Raw genomic sequence first — 26799 nt, 5'->3', positions numbered from 1 at the left:
AGGGATCTTCATCAGGCATAGTGTACATACTGGAAAATACTTGCTTTTATAAGACAACAATTGAAGAAAAAAAAAAAGGGGGGGGGGGGGCGATGACAACTTCCGGAGTGCCGTAGAAGCTGTGTGCAAAAAACATACACATTAATAAAACTAAAATAGCATAAAACAATTGAATAAATAAGTAAAATAATTGTAATGAAAGGCCTGATATATTGTCTAAATAAAAACCAATATAATACATTTATTTAATTAACCCCTTAAGGACGCAGGACGTACTCAAACGACACCTTTTCCGAGTCCTTAAGGACTCAGGACGTTTGAGTACGTCCTGTCATATCCCGGCCCCCCGCCGCTAGCCGGAGGGGCGCCGGAGCCGGATGCCTGCTGAAATCGTTCAGCAGGCATCCCGGCATATCGCCTAGGGGGGTCATGATGACCCCCCATGTCGGCGATCGCAGCGCATCGCTCGCCAATTCAGACGAGCGATGCGCTGCGATTCCGTTCCCCGCCGCTCGCCGGGTGGGGATCGGAGCCGGATGTCTGCTGATTTCTATCAGCAGACATCCCGGCAGTGTGCCGGAGGAGGTCCGGAGGACCTCCTATACCGGCGATCGCTGCAGGACGCCGGTAACTACTAACCGGCGTTCTGCAGCGGTTCCAGGTCATCAGGGGCACGTGTGACCCTGTGACCTGGATATAGATGGTGACTGGTGGTGTAGTATACACCACCAATCACCATCCATGCTGTACTGGGGGCTGGCATTGTGGCCACCCCCCTCAGTACAGCTGTGATTGGGTGGCCAAAGTGGCCATACCAATCACAATGTAATGGGAGGGGATCTGGTGGGCTAGGAGCATGTTGCTCCGTTCTGCCCGCCATTTCAGAGAGATCTGGTGTGCAGGACGGAGCCCCGTGCTGCCCACCATCCCCTCAGTAAAAAAAAAGTGCCCCTTGCCCCCTTTCTGTGGCCCCTTGGCACAGAAATCCCCAGGGATAGCTTTAGATTAGGTAGGGACAGGTTAGGGTTAAAAAAAAAAAAAAAAAGTTTTTTTTCTTTTTTTCCAGCGTACCTCAGTGGGTGTCCGTGGGTCCGTAGCACCTTTAGCTGCGTGACCCCGGCCCTGCTGGGTCGCTGCGGTCTGCCGCCAGCGGTTTTTTTGGGCGCAGATCTTTTTTTCTTTTTTTTTTTCCTAAGCGTGTGTGCGGACCCTCTTAGTTATAAAAGAGCGGTCTGCCAACGTTTGTTAAAGCCCATCCGCCGCTGATCAGTCCCGTAGTACTGATCAGCGTTTTTTTTGTGGTGCCGGCGCTTTTTTTCGGGTTTTCTAGCGTGTTTTTGCACCCATAGGCGGTCCGTGCCCCCAGTAGCAGGCATGTACTGTGTGGCCGGACCTTACCTGTGTGTGCGGCGTGCCTCACCGCTGTCAGTGATTTATCACTGATCAGCGTTTTTTTTGGTGGTAAAGGCACTTTTTTCGGTTACCGCGTTCTTTTTTTGCACCCATAGGTGTTCCGTGCCACCAGTAGCAGGCGTGTACTGTGTGGACGGACCGTACCTGTGTGTGCAGCCTGTCCCACCGCTGTCGGTGATTTATCACTGATCAGCGTTTTTTGGGGGTTCAGGCGGGTGCATTTTTTTCGGGATTAAGCGTTTTTTTTATTTTATTTTTCGTTTTTTTTGTGTGGGGGTCTGTGTACAAGCCACCAGCCACTGTTCTGGGCTGAGTGGCCGGACCCCCCACTGACTTCTGCGCCCCCTGCCGCCACAAGCGCTAATCAGTGCGCACACCACTGATTAGATAAACGCTTTTTTTTGGCGCAGGGCTTTTTTTGCGTTAGAAGTCCCCTTTCTAAAAAAAAATAAAAAAATAAAAGTCCCCTTTTTTATATTTTTTTTCTTTCTGTTAGGGCGGGTTAGTTTAGTTTAGTTAGGTTAGGCTAGGTAGGGTTAGGGAGGTAATATCGCACCACACCACACGCAGCACATACACCAATAAAGTTTTTCCACACACACACACACACACACCCCCCGTATCCACATTAGAGTAGGGAAATGGCCCGCAGAGTGTTCTCGGCGGAGGAGGCATATGACCTAATTGCCTCCGACACCAAGAGCGGCTCAGAGGACGATGAAGACCCCACCTTCCTTATTTCATCGTCCTCCTCATCATCTAGTTCAGATGATGAGCCACCAAGGCGGCGGAGACGCCGCCGTGCGGTGCCGCAAACCTCCTCTGCCCTTGACCCTGTGCCCCATGCTAGTACGAGTCCCCCTGGCGCTCATACTAGTGAAGCCCCCCTGCCAAGGTCACTGGTACCTCGTACCGGAGAACTTGACTGGGCTGAGGCAGCGGACCACGAGCCCATGATTCCTGAGTTTGTTGGCGACTCAGGAATCAAAATTAACATTGTCGGGTTCACTGAAAAGGATTTTTCGGTCATTTTTTTCAGTGACGACTTTGTTAATTTGATGGTTACACAGACGAATCTGTATGCCCAACAGTTCGTCGCCGCTAACCCGGGCTCATTTTTAGCTAGACCCGGCGGCTGGACTCCAGTCGATGCAGCCGAAATGAGGACCTTTTGGGGCCTCGCGCTGCATATGGGTATAGTTAAAAAAAACCTGTGTCAGGCAATATTGGAGTGGGGACGTCTTTTACCAGACACCCCTCTACTGTATGGCCATGACACATCCCCGGTTCGAGGCCATTCGGAGATGTTTGCATTATGCTGATAATGCGGCATGTCCCCCCCGAACTGATCCTGCGTATGACCGCCTGTATAAAATCAGGCCGGTCATCAATCACTTCGGGGCCAGATTTTGGGAGGCCTATGTCCCGGGGCGGGAGGTCTCTATTGATGAGTCGCTCATCAGCTTCAAGGGGAGACTCAGCTTCCGGCAATACATCCCAACCAAGCAAGCGCGGTATGGCGTGAAGATGTATAAACTTTGCGAGAGTACCTCCGGGTACACTTGCAAGTTTATAGTGTATGAGGGACGAGATTCCCGTTTCGAACCCCCAGAATGTCCCCCCACTCTGGGTGTTAGAGGGAAAATCGTTTGGGGCCTTTTGCACCCATTGCTAGATAAAGGTTACCACCTTTATGTGGATAAATTTTATACTAGTATCCCTCTCTTCACATCCCTCGCCGCCAGATCCACGGTCGCTTGTGGGACAGTCCGGAAGAATCAAAGAGGCCTTCCGTCCCATCCCCTACATGCTCCTATCCCCCGGGGTGAGTCCCGTGCCTTTTCCCATGAGAACCTGTTGTTGGTCCGGTATAAGGACAAGAGGGATGTCCTTATGCTCACCACAATTCATGGGAATGGCAGCACCCCTGTCCCTGTGCGAGGTACCGCGGGACCGGTCCTCAAGCCTGATTGTATTCTGGACTACAATCAGTATATGGGGGGAGTTGATCTTTCTGATCAAGTCCTCAAGCCATATAATGCCATGCGGAAAACACGTGTATGGTATAAAAAGGTTGCGGTCTACATGGTACAGGTTGCCATGTACAACTCTTTTATACTGTACCAGAACGCTGGCAACACAGGGACATACCTGGAGTTCCAAGAGGTAGTTCTAAAGGCCCTCATCTTTGGTGACCGCCAAGGAGTGGGTAAGAGCACCTCTGGAATTTTAGGTCCCCGGATCGTCCCGGGCCAACACTTTCCTGGTGTGATCCCCAACACTAGAAGGTCGGGACGAACCCAGAAGAAATGCAGAGTGTGTTACAGGAAGGGGAGACGGAGGGACACCACCATTCAGTGTGACACTTGCCCAGATAATCCGGGCCTCTGCATAGACTGCTTCAGGGAGTATCACACTTCCATGGAGTACTAAATTTTCCATCCTTTGCCCTAATTTTCATTCCCCAGAATTCGGCTCCAATGTACCAGTCCAGGGTACATTGACTTCCAAATTTTATACCAAAATACCCTATCCCCCCCGCCCAAAAAAAAAAAAACCTTTTTCCCAATACTCCAATATTTTTTTTTTTCTTCCCCCTAAAAAATGGGTCATGGGTCACAGAGTCAACAGCATTGGAGGTTTGCAGTTGCCTCAAATGCGCAACGCTCTCTCTCTCCACCTGAGCGGGTTGCGCATTTGAGGTAACAGAATAGGGACGGCCCCACACATCCCCTTCCCAGAATGATGATTCAGAGTATAGGGTTTGGGGCGGGCATCATTTTTACTTTTGGCTGTACTCTGGGTCATCATTCTGGGAAAATAATTGGCATATCAGTACTAAAATTGCAATTTTCTTCCCCCCATAGTACACTTCATCCATTCCTGGAAAATAAATGAAGGGAACACCCGTCTGTTCCAAATCTCCACTTCACCCTATACATCTTCCCTAGGGGGGTGTACTGTTAATAGTATTCTCACATGTGGGTGTTCCTTTCTTGTATTTTCCTCTGAATGTATGTAACTGTTAGGTCCGTAACAAACATCTGCCTCAAATGCGAAGAGTTCTTGCTGAGCTCTGTCGTATTTCCAGGCGACAATTCGGAGTCACATGTTAGTTGTTCCCAGAAAGATGAAGCAGAGTATAGGTTGAAAATTGCAATTTTCAAAAGCTACCCTTCATCCATTCCTGGAAAATAAATTTAGGAAACACCTGTGCATTAAAAATGTCCTCTTTACCCCTATACCCATTCCTCAGGGTGGGTACTTTCTGTAATGGTGTCACATTTGGGTGTTTCATTTTTGTATTTTTCTCGGAATGTATGTAACCGTCAGCTACTGATATGCCATAGGTCACAAATACAAAGTGACCTCTATGACTTCTGAGCCTTGTTGTGCGCCCGTCCAGCACGTTACCCCATATGTGGATGTATTTTCATAGTCAGGGGAAAAAGTCCTCCAAAATTTGTAACCCAATTCCTCATATTACCCCATGTGAAAATGTTAAAAATTGGGTAACCCCAGCATTTTATTGTAAAAACATCTTATTTTTCAATTTATGGCCCATTTTTCAAAAAACCTGTGAGGTGTTATTTTCCACTGTACCCCTTGTTACGTTCATTGAGGGGTGTAGTTTCTAAAATTGTGTCACATGTGTTTTTTTTTTTTTTCTGTTGGGGGCTTTATAAATGCACTTGACCCCCGACTTCGATTTCAACAAAATTTCCCTCCTTCTATTCTGAGCATTGTAGTGCGTCCACAGAGCAATTTACATCCACATATGGGGTATTTTTTTTCTCAGACAAAGTTGTTCTACAAATTTTGGGGGCCTTTTGCCCTATTACCCAATGTGAAGATGAAATATTTGGGCTAACACTATCAATATAGTGCAAAAAAATAAAATTTTTCACTTTTACGGCCCATTGTTCAAAAAAAACTGTGAGGTGTAAGTACTTACTGTAACACTGTTACGTTCCCCAAGGGGTCTAGTTTCCAAAATGGTATGCCATGTTTTTTTTGTTTTTTTTTGCTGTCCTGGCACCATAGGGGCTTCCTAAATGCGGCATGCCCCCAGAGCAAAATTTTCTTCCTAAAAGCCAATTGTGACTACTTCTCTTCTGAGACCTGTAGAGCACTTTTCACCCCCATATGGGGTGTTTTCTGAATCGGGAGAAATTGGGCTTCAAATTTTGGGGGGTATTTTCTGCTTTAACCCTTTGTAAAAATGTAAAAATTTGGAGAAACCAAGCATTTTAGGTAAAATTATATATTTTTTTAACATATGCAAAAGTCGTGAAACCCCTGTGAGGTATTAAGGTTCACTTTACCCCTTGTTACATTCCCCAAGGGGTCTAGTTTCCAAAATGGTATGCCATGTGTTTTTTTTTGCTGTTTTGACACCCTAGGGGCTTCCTAAAGGTGACATGCCCCCCAAAAACCATTTCAGAAAAATGTTCTCTCCAAAATCCCCTTGTCGCTCCTTCCCTTCTGAGCCCTCTACTGCGCCCGCCGAACACTTTACATAGACATATGAGGTATGTGCTTACTCGAGAAAAATTGGGCTACAAATACAAGTAAAAATTTTCTCCTTTTACAACATGCAAAAATTCTAAAATTGGGTCTACAAGAACATGCGAGTGTAAAAAATGAAGATTTTGAATTTTCTCCTTCACTTTGCTGCTATTCCTGTGAAACACCTAAAGGGTTAAAACACTGACTGAATGTAATTTTGAATACTTTGGGGGGTGCAGTTTTTATAATGGGGTCATTTGTGGGGTATTTCTAATATGAAGACCCTTCAAATCCTCTTCAAATCTGAACTGGTCCCTGAAAAATATCGAGTTTGAAAATTTTGTGAAAAATTTGAAAATTGCTGCTGAACTTTGAAGCCCTCTGGTGTCTTCCAAAAGTAAAAATTCATAAATGTTATGATGTCAATATAAAGTAGACATATTGTATATGTGAATCAAAAATTTTTTTATTTTGAATATCCATTTTCCTTACAAGCAGAGAGCTTCAAATTAGAAAAATGCAAAATTTTCAATTTTTTCATCAAATTTGGGGATTTTTCACCAAGAAAGGATGCAAGTTACCATAAAATTTTACCACTAAGTTAAAAAAGAATATGTCACAAAAAAACAATCTCGGAATCAGAATGATAAGTAAAAGCATTCCAGAGTTATTAATGTTTAAAGTGAGAGTGGTCAGAATTGCAAAAAACGGCTGAGTCCTTAAGGTGAAAAAGGGCTCAGTCCTTAAGGGGTTAAATAAAAAAGTGCTGAGTGCTATGATGAAAATCCACCAGTAGATGGCAGTGTGTAACAGCCGAAGTAGAGACATTTACCATGTTTATGTACATTATTAGGCTAGTACAGGGGAGAGCGAGCGGGGATATAACGATCGCTGCTAACGGCTTTAGAACAAGCGCATATCCCGGGATGTACTCAGGAAATAAGGTAAGGAAAATAGGTAAACTGTCAGTTGAAAGAGTTAAATGGCTGCGAGTGGCATTAAATGAAGCATATAAGTATGAATATATCTTGATTAGTTGAAAGTGTATTTATTGTGTTTGTTTCCAAGGAATGAATGGGATAATTTTACAGTATCACTTCTGAGAGTTCATTAAGTCCATCCGGAACTAAAGTACCCATTCGATATATCCAATACATTTCTTTTCTTTTCTACTGTTCAATACGATTTGAGATATGTGTTGGAATTGCCTCTATGGGTATGATGGTTATAGGATGCTGTACATCAGGATGAGATTGTGCGCAATGCCTGGAGACTCCATGTAATAAAAATGTATTACGGATATTATAACGATGTTTATTTAATCGATTATGGAGGGGCTGTGTGGTGCGTCCTACATATTGTAGCGAACAGATACATTGTATAACATACATAACATGGTCTGATTGGCATGTTAATCTAGTTTTAATGTTAAATGTATCTCACGTTTTTTTAGAGGTCAGGAAACCGCATACGGGTCAAAAATGAGCCGACTGGAGTCAGCGTTTGACTCCGGTCGGCTCATTAAAGTAAATGGAGTTCAGTGCTGGTCCGGCTGGGATATGGGAGAGCCCGGTTTGCCCCTCCCCCAGCCGTATCTGGCACTCGTAATGTAAAAACAAAGTGTGAATGCAGTCTAAGACAGATCAAATGTTCTCATAGCCGAGGGCTCAGTATCTTAAAGGGGTTCTCCGGTGCTTAGACATCTTATCCCCTATCCAAAGGATAGGGGATAAGATGCCTGATCGCGGGAGTCCCGCCGCTGGGGACCCCCGTGATCTTGCACACAGCACCCCGTTTGTAATCAGTCCCCGGAGCGTGTTCTCTCCGGGTCTGATTACCGGCGACCACACGGCCGGCGGCGTGTGACGTCACGCCTCCGCCCCTGTGTGACGTCACGCTCCGCCCCTCAATGCAAGCCTACGGGAGGGGACGTGACAGCTCCGGGGACTGATTACAAACGGGGTGCCGCGTTCAAGATCCTGGGGTCCCCAGCGGCGGGAGTCCCGCGATCAGGCATCTTATCTCCTATCCTTTGGATAGGGGAAAAGATGTGTAAGCACCGGAGAACCCCTTTAATACTAGTTCTAGGCCCTCGTAGCAGGGGCAGACTATTATAATACAACCTCTTAATCTCTCTCAGATGATCCTACTTCAGGGTTAACACTTTGTAGTCCCTGTGCTGCTTCAGCAATTCTTATTTAGGTGCTTTTCATGTCACGGATGGTACTTGTCTGTCCCCCGGCTCCAGCTGTCTCTTCTGCTGCCCACTCTAAACCAGTGTTTCCCAACCAAGGGTGCCTCAAGCTGTCGCAAAACTGCAACTCCCAGCATGCCCGGACAGCCAACAGCTGTCCGGGCATGCTGGGAGTTGCAGTTTTGCGACAGCTGGATGCGCTCTGGTTGGAAAACACTGGTATAGTATATGGTGCAACATTCCGGGAATCTGATTGGTTGGATCCATTCCAGGAGTCGGATTGGTTGGATAAATACCGGCCATTGAATTGCCAGTATTTTTTATATAAAAATAACCGTCAGGGTCGGCAAAATAAAGGCTGTGCCGGTAAAATACTGGCCTGGTGGCTGATGTCGTTCCATGTGGCTCTATGGTGGCTGATGTCGTTCCATGTGGCTCTATGGTGGCTGATGTCGCTCTATGGTGGCTGATGTCGCTCCATGTGGCTCTATGGTGGCTGATGTCGCTCCATGTGGCTCTATGGTGGCTGATGTCACTCTATGTGGCTCTATGGTGGCTGATGTCGCTCTATGGTGGCTGATGTCGCTCTATGTGGCTCTATGGTGGCTGATGTCGCTCTATGTGGCTCTATGGTGGCTGATGTCGCTCTATGTGGCTCTATGGTGGCTGATGTCGCTCCATGTGGCTCTATGGTGGCTGATGTCGCTCCATGTGGCTCTATGGTGGCTGATGTCGCTCTATGTGGCTCTATGGTGGCTGATGTCGCTCTATGTGGCTCTATGGTGGCTGATGTGGCTCTATGTGGCTCTATGGTGGCTGATGTCGCTCCATGTGGCTCTATGGTGGCTGATGTCGCTCCATGTGGCTCTATGGTGGCTGATGTCACTCTATGTGGCTCTATGGTGGCTGATGTCGCTCTATGGTGGCTGATGTCGCTCTATGTGGCTCTATGATGGCTGATGTCGCTCTATGTGGCTCTATGGTGGCTGATGTCGCTCCATGTGGCTCTATGGTGGCTGATGTCGCTCCATGTGGCTCTATGGTGGCTGATGTCGCTCTATGTGGCTCTATGGTGGCTGATGTCGCTCCATGTGGCTCTATGGTGGCTGATGTCGCTCCATGTGGCTCTATGGTGGCTGATGTCGCTCCATGTGGCTCTATGGTGGCTGATGTCACTCTATGTGGCTCTATGGTGGCTGATGTCGCTCCATGTGGCTCTATGGTGGCTGATGTCGCTCTCACATCTCTCCACCAGTGGTGTGTCCTCACACAAGCCACGAATGCTGATGTCTCAACAAGTCACAGTTCACACCGGCAGTACACATTCATCACTTTCCGCCTATTTTAAAATAAGCATATAGACCGGGGGTCTCAAACTGGTGGCCCTCCAGATGATTTAAAACGTCAACTCCCAGCATGCCTGGACATGCCCAGACAGCCATTTTCTGCAGCTAATGTCTGTCGGGAATGCTGGGAGTTGAAGTTTTGCAACATCTGGAGGGCCACCAGTTTGAGACATCTGATGTAGACCCAACAATGTAATGGTCATAGAATAAGTTCCTCATGCTATTGCCTGTTTACTACCAAATAGCCTCATGGTCAGACTTCCTGGCCACCATGTTTTGTTAAACAGCACGCATACCCCAGCAATAAACCTAAACATATACGTTGTGCACAGTACTTTAAAGGGGTATTCTGGTGGAAAACTTTTTTTTTTTTTTTAAGTCAACTGGTGCCAGAAAGTTTAAAAGATTTGTAAATTAATTCAATTGAAAAAAAATCTTAATCCTTCCAGTACTTATTAGTGGCTGTATTCTCCAGAGGTTCTTTTCTTTTGGATTTCTTTTCTGTCATGACCACAGTGCCCACTGCTGACACCTCTGTCCATGTCAGGAACTGTCCAGAGCAGGAGAAAATCCCCATAGCAAACATATGCTGCTCTGGACAGTTCCTAAAATGGACAGAGGTGTCAGGAGAGAGCACTGTGGTCATGAAAGAAATGAAATCCTAAAAGAAAAGAATTTTCTCTGTAATATATAGCCACTAATAAGTACTGGAAGGATTAAGATTTTTTAATAGAAGTAATTTACAAATCTACTAAAAGTAAAAAAGAAACAACAGTGGCACCGATACCTTAGGCCTCCTAAGACCACGAGATGGAGACGACGTCCCGCTAGTCTGGAAATCCACCCTGGCAACGGAGGTGCTAGGACAATAAAGACCGTAGTCACCAAATAATAGTAAATGAAGAAAAAAGGTGTCCTGCACTCACCGCTTCAGTCCAGGTAATCCTGCTCCCATCTCGGGTCGCGACTCGAACACGGAGGACATGGATAGTGGAGCGCTCAGAGGCGACTGCCGGCGGTTTCACGCATAGGAATGCGCTTCATCCGGCCTCGTTAACGTCATCGCGCTGTGCGAATTATAAAGGTGCAGCTGGTGAGTCACATGATTCCAGGTGAACTCTCACCCCGTGTTGCATTAAGAAATGAACGGAACAGAAACCACATAAGGAAGCAAAAAGCAAGTTAGGTAAGTACATCACTACTAATAGACCTAGAACTGCCCTGAATAAAGGGAAATTTATAAAAAAAGGGGAAAAATCTAGTTTATCATTTAACCCTAACGGCCCCTGCGCGTCAAGGCGCAATATCCATCGCGCCTCAGCACGCAGGAGCAGGCGGCGTCTATCTCCTCCAGAAGGGTGACAAGGGATTGTTTCAAGACCTCCAAATTTTAACGTGGTGCAATTGCCACCATGTATGGATTGCATATGCTGGACAAATGTTGGGGATCCGCCTCCTTTACGAACTGAGTACATATGCTCTCGTACTCGAGCCCGGAGTTGTCTCTCGGTTTTTCCAATATAAAAGAATTGGCAACTACAACATAAAAAATATACAACAAAGGTGCTCCGGCAGGTGATGAGGTGTTTTATTTCAAAAACATAACTCCCTAATTTGATAGAAATCGCATTGATGTTATGAGGGCATTGAGGACAGAAACCGCAATTCTTATTCCCTTTCGGGGCTATACCAGACAACCAAGTCTCCTTGGGATGTGCTTCTCTATTAAACTTCTGACCCTTCAATAAATCAGCGATCGTCTTGTTTTTTCTGAAGGTCACTGTAGGTCTATTCTGGACTGTATTCACAATATCTGGATCTGCCATGAGTAGATGCCAGTTCTTGGTGATGGCAGATTTAATGACATGATTCAAAGGGCTGTTTTTAAAAGCAAACATGAATCTTGAATTCTGTTCAGTAGTAGACTGAAAATCTTTTATCTTATTTTTTGAATCTATAAGTAAGTCCTCTCTGTTTTTAGTTGCAGCTCTCCTGTAAGCTCGTGCCAATACTTCATTAGGATACTGACGCTGTCTAAAGCGTGTAAGTAAGTGTCCTGCTTGTTCCTCATAATCAGACTGCTTGCTATTATTTCTTTTTAGACGTAGAAGCTGGCTGTACGGAATAGAATTTTTAGTTTCAATAGGGTGGGAGCTCTTATAGTGTAAAAGAGCATTTCTTGCCACTTCTTTCCTATAGCCTCGTGCCAGAAGCTGGTTATTCTCCACGTATAGTTTAAGATCCAAAAATTCAAGGCTATCTCCTCCAAAAACACTCGTAAAAGCCATGTTCATGGCATTGACGTTAAGATAGGCTACAAAATCCCCCCCAGTGTGTTTGAGGATTTTGTTACTGTGCCAGTGTAGTGAAGAAAAATGGCAAAAAGGTACTGTACCCTTTCCTACCCTCTGTTACCCCTTCTTAACCCCGTCCACCCCCTGTCTATCCCTGTCACCCATGTCCACCCCTCCCTGTCCACCCCCCTGTAACACATGTCTACCCCCCTATTCACCCCTCTATCCCTTTGTCACCCCTCTTTTATCCCCCTTGTCATCCTTGTCCACCCCCGTTATCCCTGTTCACCCCCATATCTCCCGTGTCCACCATCCTGTCATCCATGTCCACCTTGGCCACCTCTGTCCATTCCTCTGCAACACACGTTTCCCCCCCCATCCACCCCTCTGACCACCCCCCAGTCCACATCTGTCACCATTGTCCCTCCACCCTAATCACCCCTCTGTCCCTCCTGTCATCCATGTCCACCTTGGCCATCCCCCCTCTGTCACCCATGTACACTCCTCTACCCCCCATTCCATAGACTTGCATACGGGGGGGCGGGGGGGGGGGGGGGGGGGAGAGGTCATGATACTCTGGCCCCTGTTTGTGAGCTGGCACCGCTGTGTGCAGCTCAAACAGGTGGGTGGCGAATACAAGATTGCGGGGGTCCCCAGCGGCGGGACCCCCATGGGGAGACATCATATCCCCTATCCTTTGGATAGGGTATAAGATGTCTCAGGGCCGGAGTACCCCTTTACGATGTTAGCCGAGCTTTCTTACAATCTTACTGAGGAACCTTCTGACAATATTTTACCATTTCTTCTCACACTGTATGGTCACTGCAATTCTCTGTAAAGACGAGGTTACTCATTCCATTAACCCCTTAAGGACCCGGGCTTTTTCCGTTTTTTCATTTTCAATTTTTCCTCCTTAACTTTAAAAAATCATAACTGTAAAATTTTTTCCTAAAATTCTATATGATGGCTTATTTTTTGCGTCACCAATTCTTCTTTGTAATGACATTAGTCATTTTACCCAAACATCTACATTGAAACGGGAAAAAAAATCAATGTGCGACAAAATTGATGAAAAAAAACTCTATTTTGTAAGTTTTGGGGGCTTCCGTTTTTACGTAGTACATTTTTTGGCAAAAATGACACCTTATCTTTATTCTGTAGGTCCATACGGTTAAAATGATACCCTACTTGTATACTTGTATAGGTTTGATTTTGTATCACTTCAGAAAAAAATCCTGACTACATGCAGGAACATTTATACGTTTAAAATGGTCATATTCTGACCCCTATAACTTTTTTATTTTTCTGTGTTCAGGGTGCTATGAGAGCTATTTTTTTGCGCCGTGGTCTGAAGTTTTTAGCTGTATCATTTTTGTTCTGATCAGGCTTATTGATCACTTTTTATTAACTTTTTTGTGGTATAAAAAGTGATCAAAAATGCGCTATTTTGGACTTTGGAATTTTTTTGCCCATACGCCATTGAACGTGCGGTTTAAAAAGCAGTATATTTTTATAATTCGGACATTTCTGCACGCGATGATACCACATATGTTTATTTTTATTTACACTGTGTTTTTTTTATTCTTGGAAATGCCGGGTGATTCAAACTTTTATTAGGGGAAGGGATAATTGAAAGGGTTAATGATTTTTTTTTTTTTTACACTTCTCTTATGCAATATTATAGCTCCTACAGGGCGGGCTATAACATTGCATTAACTGATCTTTACCACTGATTGATGCATCTCCATAGGAATGGATCAATCAGTGTTTTCGGCGATTGGATGCTCAAGTCTGGATCTCAGGCTTGAAGCATTCATTCGGCGATCGGACAGCGCAGGAGAAGGTAAGAAGACCTCCTCCTGTGCTACAGCTGTTCGGGATGCCGACATTATACCGCGATGATCCCGAACAGCTCCCTGAGCTAGCCGGGCACTTTTACTTTCGTTTTTAGCTGCGCGGCTCAGCTTTGAGCGCGCGGCTAAAGGGTTAATAGCGCGCGGCACTGCGATCAGTGCCGCGCGCTGTTAGATGCGGGTCCCGGCTTCACTATGACGCCGGGCCCACCGCCATATGATGCGGGGTCCTTAAGAGGTTAAAGTGGTACTCCAGTGGAAAACCAGATTTATTTTTTAAATCAACTGGTACCAGAAAGTTTAACAGATTTGAAAATTACTTCCATTTAAAAATCTTAATCCTTCCAGTACTTATAAGATGCTGTATGCTCTAGAGGTATTCTGTCTGACCACAGTGCTCTCTGCTGACATCTCTGTCCATGTCAGGAACCGTCCAGAGCAGGATAGGTTTGCTATTGGAATATGCTTCTGCTCCAGACAGTTCCTGACATGGGCAGAGGTGGCAGCAGAGAGCACTGTGGTCAGACAGAAAGGAAATTCAAAAAGAAAAGAACTTCCTCTGTAGTATACAGCAGCTGAGAAGTACTGGAAGGATTAGGATTTTTTTTTATAGAACTAATTTCCAGTGGAATACGCCTTTAGGGGTATGAAGTTCTTTATGGGAGAAGCACAGTTACTTATGAGTGTCCATGGGAGGTTATGCCTTATGTTTATGTCTACCATGCTACTGTGGTGTCCCAGTAAAGGTACATTTTGTCAAGGTATTTTAGGACCTGTCAGATTGAGACCTCCAGTGTCCTGGGGGCTCCCCTGCAGGGACTCAACCATTTCTAATCTGTATTTTCACTGTTATAATTTAGCAATCCGTTAATAGGTGTCTGTAGCTTTAAGTATGTTGCCTAGCAACCTCAGGCTTAGTTAGGGTATGTGAGAGTGGAGGACTGAGGGCTAGACTGAACTTTTGTGTAAGGTGTTATATTATGTTATCACTTGTATGTAACTTTATTGTAAATCCTAAAGGGGATACAGACAACTCTATGATCCACAGCTGCCTGGCCAATGGGCTTTAGTTCAGCCTTCCCTTATAAAGGGTGGCATTTCCTGTGAGAGGAATAGAGGAGGAGTAAAGCAATTCATTCAGTTCAGAGTACAGAGTGAAGAATCCGCAGAGGAGTGAGAGCAAAGATGAGAGAGAGAGAGAGATAAGAAAAGCATGAAGAAACCCCAACTAATATCAAGCCTTTACTTCAGCCTTGATCAGAGAATTCCTAAAGGACAATTCATTATCTTTCGGCGAAAAGCCACAAATCTACCGACACTTCAGTAAGTGACTTTGATCTCAAACCTAATATAGCGCAGACCTAAAACTCCTAGTCCGGCCGTAAGAGCCAAGCATATATGCAATATCAAGTCCAGGCACTGCAAGCTGTGTGGTCCTCTAGAGACTGTCTGTTAAACCTTTGGGAGACTTTGGTTGAGCGCTGTGGAGATTGTACCACCTATCTTCAAGTTAGTAAAGCCTCCGTTAAACTGCAACCTAGTGTGGAGTCAATTCTTTCCTTGCTAGCCTGTGGGGAGACGGAGTTCCCTGGACCTGTAGTACCCCGGGAGATACCAAGACTACAGTGGCTTCACGCGACATTAAGGGTTAATACCATCCGACCCTGGGTTCATAACCCCCCCAAGAACCAAGTAGCTAACCCCAGCATAGTGGCGGTCACGGGTTTCACTCGTGGTTACCACACTACCAACCAAAAGAGTACAGTTTGTGTTGGTGGAAAATGCACTGAGCAATGGGGCAGTCAACGTGGTGGAACCTGGAGGCCTGTTTGTCTGTCAGTGTTAAGGTTTCTGCCAGTGGGCACGTCAGAGAGAGCACTGGTAACCAGATAGGACAGGGTGAGGGACAATCAAGGGCCAGCTATCACCAACAGACCACTGCAGACAGTGAACATTAGAGAGGAAGAAATGTGAGGAGGGGGGTCAGCAAAATGTGCAAGAACCCCTTGAATTGACAGGTGCCCTCCATACAAAAAGCTTATTTGTTGCAATGCCAAGAAATCTTACATTTGTGTTAACCATTCGGGTCTTATATACGAAACATTTAAAGGGGTACTTTTTTTTTTTATCAACTGGTGCCAGAAAGTTAAACAGATTTGTAAATTACTTCTATAAAAAAATCTTAATCCTTCCAGTACTTATTAGTGGCTATATATTACAGAGAAAATTCTTTTCTTTTAGGATTTCAATTCTTTCATGACCACAGTGCTCTCTGCTGACACCTCTGTCCATTTTAGGAACTGTCCAGAGCAGCATATGTTTGCTATGGGGATTTTCTCCTGCTCTGGACAGTTCCTGACATGGACAGAGGTGTCAGCAGTGGGCACTGTGGTCATGACAGAAAAGAAATCCAAAAAGAAAAGAACCTCTGGAGAATACAGCCACTAATAAGTACTGGAAGGATTAAGATTTTTTTTCAATAGAATTAATTTACAAATCTTTTAAACTTTCTGGCACCAGTTGACTTAAAAAGAAAAAAGTCCACCAGAATACCCCTTTAACCCCTTAAGGACCCAGCCATTTTACACCTTAGGACCCGGCCATTTTTTGCACATCTGACCACTGTCACTTTAAACATTAATAACTCTGGAATGCTTTTAGTTATCATTCTGATTCCGAGATTGTTTTTTCGTGACATATTCTACTTTAACTTAGTGGTAAAAATTTTTGGTAACTTGCATCCTTTCTTGGTGAAAAATCCCAAAATTTGATGAAAAATGTGAAAATTTTGCATTTTTCTAACTTTGAAGCTCTCTGCTTGTAAGGAAAATGGATATTCCAAATATTATTTTATTTTATTCACATATACAATATGTCTACTTTATGTTTGCATAATAAAATTGACGAGTTTTTACTTTTGGAAGACATTAGAGGGCTTCAAAGTTCAGCAGCAATTTTCCAATTTTTCACAAAATTTCCAAAATCACAATTTTTCAGGGACCAGTTCAGGTTTGAAGTGGATTTGAAGGGTCTTCATCTTAGAAATACCCCACAAATGACCCCATTATAAAAACTGCACCTCCCAAAATATTCAAAATGACATTCAGTCAGCATTTTAACCCTTTAGGTGTTTCACAGGAATAGCAGCAAAGTGAAGGAGAAAATTCACAATTTCCATTTTTTACACTCGCATGTTCTTGTAGACCCAATTTTTGAATTTTTACAAGGGGTAAAAGGAGAAAATGTATACTTCTATTTGTAGCCCAATTTCTCTCGACTAAGCACATACCTCATATGTCTATGTAAAGTGTTCGGCGGGCGCAGTAGAGGGCTCAGAAGGGAAGGAGCAACAAGGGGATTTTGGAGCGTACGTTTTTCTGAAATGGTTTTTGGGGGGCATGTCCCATATAGGAAGCCCCTATGGTGCCAGGACAGCAAAAAATACCCACATGGCATACCATTTTGGAAACTAGACCCCTTGAGGAACGTAACAAGGAATAAAGTGAGCCTTAATACCCCACAGGTGTTTCACGACTTTTGCATATGTAAAAAAAATTTAAAAAATTTCAATAAAATGTGTGCTTCCCCCCAAATTTCACATTTTTGCAAGGGTTAATAGCAGAAAATAGCCCCCAAAATTTGTAACCCCATCTCTTCTGAGTATGGAGGTACCCCATAAGTTGACATGAAGTGCACTATGGGCGAACTACAATGCTCAGAAGAGAAGGAGTCATATTTGGCTTTTTGAGAGCAAATTTTGCTCGGGGGCATGTCGCATTTAGGAAGCCCCTATGGTGCCAGGACAGCAAAAATAACCCCCACATGGCATACCACATTGGAAACGAGACCCCTTGAGGAACGTAACAAGGGGTACAATGAGCATTTACCCCCCACTGGTGTCTGTCAGATCTTTGGAACAGTGGGCTGTACAAAATTTTTAATTTGCGCAGCCCACTGTTCCAAAGATCTGTCAGACACCAGTGGGGTGTAAATTCTCACTGCACCCCTCATTACATTCCGTGAGGGGTGTAGTTTCCAAAATGGGGTCACAAGTGTTTTTTTTTTTTTTTTTTTTTTGCGTTTGTCAAAACCGCTGTAACAATCAGCCACCCCTGTGAAAATCGCCTCAAATGTACATGGTGCACTCTCCCTTCTGGGCCTTGTTGTGCGCCCCCAGAGCACTTTGCGCCCACATATGGGGTATCTCCGTAGTCGGGAGAAGTTGCATTACAAATTGTGGTGGGCTTTCTTCCCTTTTACCTCTTGTCAAAATGAAAAGTATAGGGCAACACCAGCATGTTAGTGTAAAAAAAATTTTTTTTTTTACACTAACATGCTGGTGTAGACCCCAATTTCACCTTTTCATAAGGGGTGAAAGGAGAAAAAGCCCCCCAAAATTTGTAAGGCAATTTCTCCCGAGTACGTCGATACCCCGTATGTGACCCTAAACTGTTGCCTTGAAATACGACAGGGCTCCGAAGTGAGAGAGCGCCATGCGCATTTGAGGCCTGAATTAGGGATTTGCATTGGGGTGGACATAGGGGTATTCTACGCCAGTGATTCCCAAACAGGGTGCCTCCAGCTGTTGCAAAACTCCCAGCATGCTTGGACAGTCAACGGCTGTCCGGCAATACTGGGAGTTGTTGTTTTGCAACAGCTGGAGGCTCCATTTTGAAAACAGTGGCGTACCAGACGTTTTTCATTTTTATTGGGGAAGGAGGGGGGCTGTGTAGGGCTATGTGTATATGTAGTGTTTTTTACTTTTTATTTTATTTTGTATTAGTGTAGTGTAGTGTTTTTAGGGTACAGTCACACGGGCAGGGGGGTTACAGCAATTTTCCCGCTGCGAGTTTGAGCTGCCGCGCAAAATTTGCTGCATCGCAAACTTGCAGCCTGATACTCACTGTAAGCCAACTGCCCATGTGAATGTACCCTGTACATTCACAAGGGGGGGACCTCCAGCTGTTGCAAAACTACAACTCCCAGCATGCACAGTCTATCAGTGCATGCTGGTAGTTATAGTTTTGCAACAGCTGGAGGCACACGGGTTGGGAAACACTGAGTTAGGAAACAGACAATGGTTCCCAACCAGTGTGCCTCCTGTTGTTGCAAAACCACAACTCCCAAACATTCTCAGGCATGCTGGGAGTAGTAGTTCGGCAACATCTTTAGAGCCAGATGTTGCCGAACTACAACTCCCAGCATGCTTGGAGTTGTAGTTTGCAACATCTGGAGGACTACAGTTTGCAGACCACTACTACAGTGGTTCCCAATCTGTGCCCTTCCAGATGTTGCAAAACTACAACTCCCAGTATGCCAAAACTGTCCAGGCATGCTGGGAGTTGTAGTTCTGCAACATCTGAAGGGCCAGATGTTACAGAACTACAACTCCCAGCATGCCTGGACAGTAAGGGCATGCTGAGGATGTGTAGTTTTGCAACATCTGGAAGGGCACAGTGGTCTCCAAACTGTGGACCTCCAGATGTTGCAAAACTGCAACTCCCAGCATGCCCAGACGCCAAGGGCTGTCTGGGCATGCTGGGAGTTGTAGTATATAGGGTCCCAATACAGCAATGCATGTCGCTTTACGGCGACGTGCATTGCTGTAAAGGGCCCGACCGCGGCTGAAGATCTACTCACCTGTCGCCGCCGCCGCCATCTTCCCCGCCGGGATCCGGGTCTTCAGGGACAAGGTAAGTACCGGGGCCGGTCCCCAGCACTCCCCCGTCCCCCGCCGCATCCTCCGGTCTTCCTCCCATCCTCTCCGGACTTCAAGGGGCCGGGCAGGACGGGAGGAAGTAACCGCCCCCCCCTCCTGCGATTGATCAGTTAACTAACCGACAGATCGCAGGGGATCGGAGGAGGTGGCCGGCTTGCCTCCTCGCTCCTAGGCTCCAGCATGGTCCTGGCTGTCTGTGACAGCCGGGATCATGCGAAATTACCGGGCGGTCGGGTCCCAGAGACCCGATCAGCCCGGTATCGCCGCAGATCGCAAGGGCGATTTCCCTTGCGATTTGCGGCGAACGCCGACATGGGGGGCATACATGGCCCCCCTCGGCGTTTGCCCTGGATCCCTGCTGAAGGATTTCAGCAGGGATCCGCTTCCGATCTCCGCCGGGTGAGCGGCGGAGACCAGGAAAAGACATGACGTATGCATACGTCATGGGTCCTTAAGACCCAGGGTGTGATGGCGGATGCATACGTCATGGGTCCTGAAGAGGTTAAAGTACTGTGCACAACGTATATGTGGTTTATTGCTGGGGTATGCGTGCTGTTTAACAAAACATGGTGGCCGGGAAGTCTGACCATGAGGCTATTTGGTAGTAAATAGGCAATAGCATGAGGAACTTATTCTATGACCATTACATTGTTGGGTCTACATCAGATGTCTCAAACTGGTGGCCCTCCAGATGTTGCAAAACTTCAACTCCCAGTATTCCGGACAGACATTAGCTGCAGAAAATGGCTGTCTGGGCATGTCCAGGCATGCTGGGAGTTGACGTTTTAAATCATCTGGAGGGCCACCAGTTTGAGACCCCCGGTCTATATGCTTATTTTAAAATAGGCGGAAAGTGATGACTGTGTACTGCCGGTGTGAACTGTGACTTGTTGAGACATCAGCATTCGTGGCTTGTGTGAGGACACACCACTGGTGGAGAGATGTGAGAGCGACATCAGCCACCATAGAGCCACATGGAGCGACATCAGCCACCATAGAGCCACATAGAGTGACATCAGCCACCATAGAGCCACATAGAGTGACATCAGCCACCATAGAGCCACATGGAGCGACATCAGCCACCATAGAGCCACATGGAGCGACATCAGCCACCATAGAGCCACATAGAGCGACATCAGCCACCATAGAGCCACATGGAGCGACATCAGCCACCATAGAGCCACATGGAGCGACATCAGCCACCATAGAGCCACATGGAGCGACATCAGCCACCATAGAGCCACATGGAGCGACATCAGCCACCATAGAGCCACATAGAGCGACATCAGCCACCATAGAGCCACATGGAGCGACATCAGCCACCATAGAGCCACATGGAGCGACATCAGCCACCATAGAGCCACATAGAGCGACATCAGCCACCATAGAGCCACATGGAGCGACATCAGCCACCATAGAGCCACATGGAGCGACATCAGCCACCATAGAGCCACATGGAACAACATCAGCCACCATAGAGCCACATAGAGCGACATCAGCCACCATAGAGCCACATAGAGCGACATCAGCCACCATAGAGCGACATCAGCCACCATAGAGCGACATCAGCCACCATAGAGCCACATAGAGCGACATCAGCCACCATAGAGCCACATGGAGCGACATCAGCCACCATAGAGCCACATGGAGCGACATCAGCCACCATAGAGCCACATAGAGCGACATCAGCCACCATAGAGCCACATAGAGCGACATCAGCCACCATAGAGCCACATAGAGCGACATCAGCCACCATAGAGCCACATGGAGCGACATCAGCCACCATAGAGCCACATGGAGCGACATCAGCCACCATAGAGCGACATCAGCCACCATAGAGCCACATGGAGCGACATCAGCCACCATAGAGCCACATCAGCCACCATAGAGCCACATGGAACAACATCAGCCACCATAGAGCCACATGGAACGACATCAGCCACCAGGCCAGTATTTTACCGGCACAGCCTTTATTTTGCCGACCCTGACGGTTATTTTTATATAAAAAATACTGGCAATTCAATGGCCGGTATTTATCCAACCAATCCGACTCCTGGAATGGATCCAACCAATCAGATTCCCGGAATGTTGCACCATATACTATACCAGTGTTTCCCAACCAGAGTGCATCCAGCTGTCGCAAAACTGCAACTCCCAGCATGCCCGGACAGCTGTTGGCTGTCTGGGCATGCTGGGAGTTGCAGTTTTGCGACAGCTGGAGGCACCCTTGGTTGGGAAACACTGGTTTAGAGTGGGCAGCAGAAGAGTCAGCTGGAGTCGGGGGACAGACAAGTACCATCCGTGACATGAAAAGCACCTAAATAAGAATTGCTGAAGCAGCACAGGGACTACAAAGTGTTAACCCTGAAGTAGGATCATCTGAGAGAGATTAAGAGGTTGTATTATAATAGTCTGCCCCTGCTACGAGGGCCTAGAACTAGTATTAAAGGGGTTCTCTGGTGCTTACACATCTTTTCCCCTAACCAAAGGATAGGGGATAAGATGCCTGATCGCGGGACTCCCGCCGCTGGGGACCCCAGGATCTTGAACGCGGCACCCCGTTTGTAATCAGTCCCCGGAGCTGTCACGCCCCTTCCCGTAGGCTTGCATTGAGGGGCGGAGCGTGACGTCACACAGGGGCGGAGGCGTGACGTCACACGCCGCCGGCCGTGTGGTCGCCGGTAATCAGACCCGGAGAGAACACGCTCCGGGGACTGATTACAAACGGGGTGCTGTGTGCAAGATCACGGGGGTCCCCAGCGGCGGGACTCCCGCGATCAGGCATCTTATCCCCTATCCTTTGGATAGGGGATAAGATGTCTAAGCACCGGAGAACCCCTTTAAGATATTGAGCCCTCGGCTATGAGAACATTTGATCTGTCTTAGACTGCATTCACACTTTGTTTTTACATTACGAGTGCCAGATACGGCTGGGGGAGGGGCAAACCGGGCTCTCCCGTATCCCAGCCGGACCAGCACTCAACTCCATTTACTTTAATGAGCCGACCGGAGTCAAACGCTGACTCCAGTCGGCTCATTTTTGACCCGTATGCGGTTTCCTGACCTTTAAAAAAAACGGGAGATACATTTAACATTAAAACTAGATTAACATGCCAATCAGACCATGTTATGTATGTTATACAATGTATCTGTTCGCTACAATATGTAGGACGCACCACACAGCCCCTCCATAATCGATTAAATAAACATCGTTATAATATCCGTAATACATTTTTATTACATGGAGTCTCCAGGCATTGCGCACAATCTCATCCTGATGTACAGCATCCTATAACCATCATACCCATAGAGGCAATTCCAACACATATCTCAAATCGTTTTGAACAGTAGAAAAGAAAAGAAATGTATTGGATATATCGAATGGGTACTTTAGTTCCGGATGGACTTAATGAACTCTCAGAAGTGATACTGTAAAATTATCCCATTCATTCCTTGGAAACAAACACAATAAATACACTTTCAACTAATCAAGATATATTCATACTTATATGCTTCATTTAATGCCACTCGCAGCCATTTAACTCTTTCAACTGACAGTTTACCTATTTTCCTTACCTTATTTCCTGAGTACATCCCGGGATATGCGCTTGTTCTAAAGCCGTTAGCAGCGATCGTTATATCCCCGCTCGCTCTCCCCTGTACTAGCCTAATAATGTACATAAACATGGTAAATGTCTCTACTTCGGCTGTTACACACTGCCATCTACTGGTGGATTTTCATCATAGCACTCAGCACTTTTTTATTTAACCCCTTAAGGACTGAGCCCTTTTTCACCTTAACCCCTTGGGGACGGAGCCCATTATGACCCTAAAGACGGGAGCATTTTTTGCAAATCTGACCAAATTCCGAGATTGTTTTTTTCGTGACATATTCTACTTTATGTTAGTGGTAAATTTTCGGCGATACTTGCATCCTTTCTTGGTGAAAAATTTGAAAATTTCATGAAAAATTTGAAAATTTAGCATTTTTCTAACTTTGAAGCTCTCTGCTTATAAGGAATATGGATATTCCAAATAAATTATATATTGATTCACATATACAATATGTCTACTTTATGTTTGCATCATAAAATTGATGAGTTTTTACTTTTGGAAGACATCAGAGGGCTTCAAAGTTCAGCAACAATTTTCCAATTTTTCGCAAAATTTTCAAAATCGGAATTTTTCAGGGACCAGTTCAGGTTTGATGTGGATTTGAAGGGTCTTCTGGTTAGAAATACCCGATAAATGACCCCATTATAAAAACTGCACCCCTCAAAGTATTCAAAATGACATTCAGTAAGTGTGTTAACCCTTTAGGTGTTTCACAGGAATAGCAGCAAAGTGAAGGAGAAAATTCAAAATCTTCATTTTTTACACTGGCATGTTCTTGTAGACCCAGTTTTTGAATTTTTACAAGGGGTAAAAGGAAAAAAATCCTCTAAAAATTTGTAACCCAATTTCTCTCGAGTAAAAAAATACCTCATATGTGTATGTCAAGTGTTCGGCGGGCGCAGTAGAGGGCTCAGAAGCGAAGGAGCAACAGGGGGATTTAGGAGAGTGAGTTTTTCTGAAATGGTTTTTGGGGGGCATGTCCCATTTAGGAAGCCCCTATGGTGCCAGGACAGCAAAAAAAACCACATCGCACACTATTATGGAAACGACACCCCTCAAGGAACGTAACAAGGGGTACGGTGAGCCTTAACACCCCACAGGTATTTGACAACTTGTTGTTAAAGTCGGATGTGTAAATTAAAAAAAAATATTTTTCCACTAAAATGCTGGGTTTTCCCCAAATTTTACTTTTTTTACAAAGGGTAGTAGGAGAAAATGCCCCCCCAAAATTTGTAACCCCATTTCTTCTGAGTATGGAAATACCCCATGTTTGGACGTCCAGTGCACTGCGAGCGAACTACAATGCTCAGAAGAGAAGGAGCACCATTGAGCTTTTAGAGAGATAATTTGTTTGGAATGGAAGTCGGGGGCCATGTGCATTTACAAAGCCCCCCGTGGTGCCAGAACAGTGGACCCCCCACATGTGACCCCATTTTGGAAACTACACCCCTCACGGAATGTAATAAGGGGTACAGTGAGTATTTACACCCTACTGGCGTTTGACAGATATTTGGAACAGTGGGCTGTGCAAACAAAAAAATTTAATTTTCCATTTTCACGTACCACTGTCCCAAAAATCTGTCAGACCCCTGTGGGGCGTAAATGCTCACTGTACCCCTTATTACATTCCGTGAGGGGTGTAGTTTCCAAAATGGGGTCACATGTGGGTATTTATTTTTTTGCATTTATGTCAGAACCGCTGTAAAATCAGCCACCCCTGTGCAAATCACCAATTTCGGCCTCAAATGTACATAGTGCGCTCTCACTCCTGAGCCTTATTGTGTGCCCGCAGAGCATTTTACGCCTACATATGGGGTATTTCCGTACTCAGGAGAAATTGCGTTACAAATTTTGGGGGTCTTTTTTTCCTTTTACCTCTTGTGAAAATAAAAAGTAAAGGGCAACACCAGCATGTTAGTGTAAAATTTTTTTTTTTTACACTAACAGGCTGGTGTAGACCCCAACTTTTCCTTTTCATAAGGGGTAAAAGGAGAAAAAGCCCCCCAAATTTGTAGTGCAATTTCTCCCGAGTACAGAGATACCCCATATGTGGCCCTAAACTGTTTCCTTGAAATACGACAGGGCTTCAAAGTGAGAGAGCGCCATGCGCATTTGAGGACTAAATTAGGGATTGCATAGGGGTGGACATAGGGGTATTCTACGCCAGTGATTCCCAAACAGGGTGCCTCCAGCTGTTGCTAAACTCCCAGCATGCCTGAACAATCAGTGGCTGTCCAGAAATGCTTGGAGTTGTAGTTTTGCAACAGCTGGAGGCTCCGTTTTGGAAACACTGCTGTACAATACGTTTTTCATTTTTATTGGGGGGGGGGGGACAGTGTAAGGGGGTGTATATGTAGTGTTTTACTCTTTATTAGGTGTTAGTGTAGTGTAGTGTTTTTAGGGTACATTCACACTGGCGGGTTACGGTGAGTTTCCCGCTAGGAATTTGCGCTGCGGTGAAAAATTTGCCGCAGCTCATACTTGAAGCAGGAAACTTGCTGGAAACCCGCCCGTGTGAATGTACCCTGTATGTTCACATGGGGGGGGGGGGGGGGGGGGCAAACCTCCAGCTGTTTCAAAACTACAACTCCCAGCATGCACGGTCTGTCAGTACATGCTGGGAGTTGTAGTTTTGCAACAGCTGGAGGCACACTGGTTGGAAAACCTTCAGTTAGGTTCTGTTACCTAACTCAGTATTTTCCAACCAATGAGCCTCCAGCTGTTGCAAAACTACAACTCCCAGCATGCACGGTCTGTCAGTACATGCTGGGAGTTGTAGTTTTGAAACAGCTGGAGGCACACTGGTTGGAAAATACTGAGTTGGGTTCTGTTACCTAACTCAGTATTTTCCAACCAGTGTGCCTCCAGCTGTTGCAAAACTACAATTCCCAGCATGTCTGATCACAGAAGGGCATGCTGGGAGATGTAGTTATGCAACAGCTGGAGGTACGCAACTACAACTCCCAGCATGCCGAGACAGCTGTTTTCTGTGTGGGCATGCTGGAATTTGTAGTTTTGCAACATCTGGAGTGCTACAATTTAGAGACCACTGAACAGTGATCTCCAAACTGTGGACCTCCAGATGTTGCAAAACTACAACTCCCAGCATGCCCAGACAGCAAACAGCTGTGTGGGCATGCTAGGAGTTGTAGTTTTGCAAGATCTAGAGGGCAGTATAGAGATCACTGTGCAGTGGTCTCTAAACTGCAGACCTCCAGCTGTTGCAAAACTACAAATTCCAGCATGCCCACACAGCAAACAGCTGTCTGGGCATGCTGGGAGTTGTAGTTTTGCAACATCTGGAGGGCTACAGTCTAGAGACCACTATAGTGGTCTCAGACTGTAGCCCTCTAGATGTTGCTAGGCAACTACTCACCGACTTCCGTCGCATCCGGGAGCCGTCCTCTTCTGCCGCACGCCACTGCCGATCTCCGTCGCCGACCGCCGATCCCCGTCGCTCCGCTGCCTCCGGAGGGGTAAGTGGACGTCGGCGCCCGGTCCTCTTCATTTTCCCCGTTCTGCCCCGCCTATTGTGGGAGGGCAGAACGGGGAAACCGAAAGTAAACCCCTCCGCCCCTGATCTGCTATTGGTGGTAGCGTCTAGACCACCAATAGCAGAAATAGGAGGGGTGGCAACTCTGCCACCTCACTCCTATCGCTTTAGGGGGATCGTGGGTGTCTTAGACACCCGCGATCCCCCTTCTATTCCGGGTCACCGGGTCACCATAGACCCGTAATGACCCGGAATTGGCGCAAATCACAAGTGTGAATTCACTTGCGATTTGCGCCGATCGCCGACATGGGGGGGTCTAATGACCCCCCTGGGCATTTGCACGGGGTGCCTGCTGATAGATAT

The 26799-nt window shown here is 46.1% G+C and overlaps 1 protein-coding gene across 1 annotated transcript in view; it reads right to left on the bottom strand.

Annotated features, from left to right (window-relative positions):
- LOC130284967 (uncharacterized) overlaps window positions 1-11933 on the bottom strand; it is a 26459-nt gene extending 14526 nt beyond the window's left edge. Inside the window, exon 1 of the mRNA XM_056535966.1 lies at window positions 10250-11933. Within this exon, the coding sequence (XP_056391941.1) occupies window positions 10539-11756 (1218 nt within the window). The 5' untranslated portion in view covers window positions 11757-11933 and the 3' untranslated portion in view covers window positions 10250-10538. The remainder of the gene's footprint in view (window positions 1-10249) is intronic.
- Window positions 11934-26799: the final 14866 nt, after the last annotated feature.

Source organism: Hyla sarda, chromosome 8 (assembly GCF_029499605.1).
Source record: "Hyla sarda isolate aHylSar1 chromosome 8, aHylSar1.hap1, whole genome shotgun sequence".
In the NCBI taxonomy this organism is placed as follows: Eukaryota; Metazoa; Chordata; class Amphibia; order Anura; family Hylidae; genus Hyla; species Hyla sarda.
This window is presented reverse-complemented; position numbering and strand designations above follow the sequence as displayed.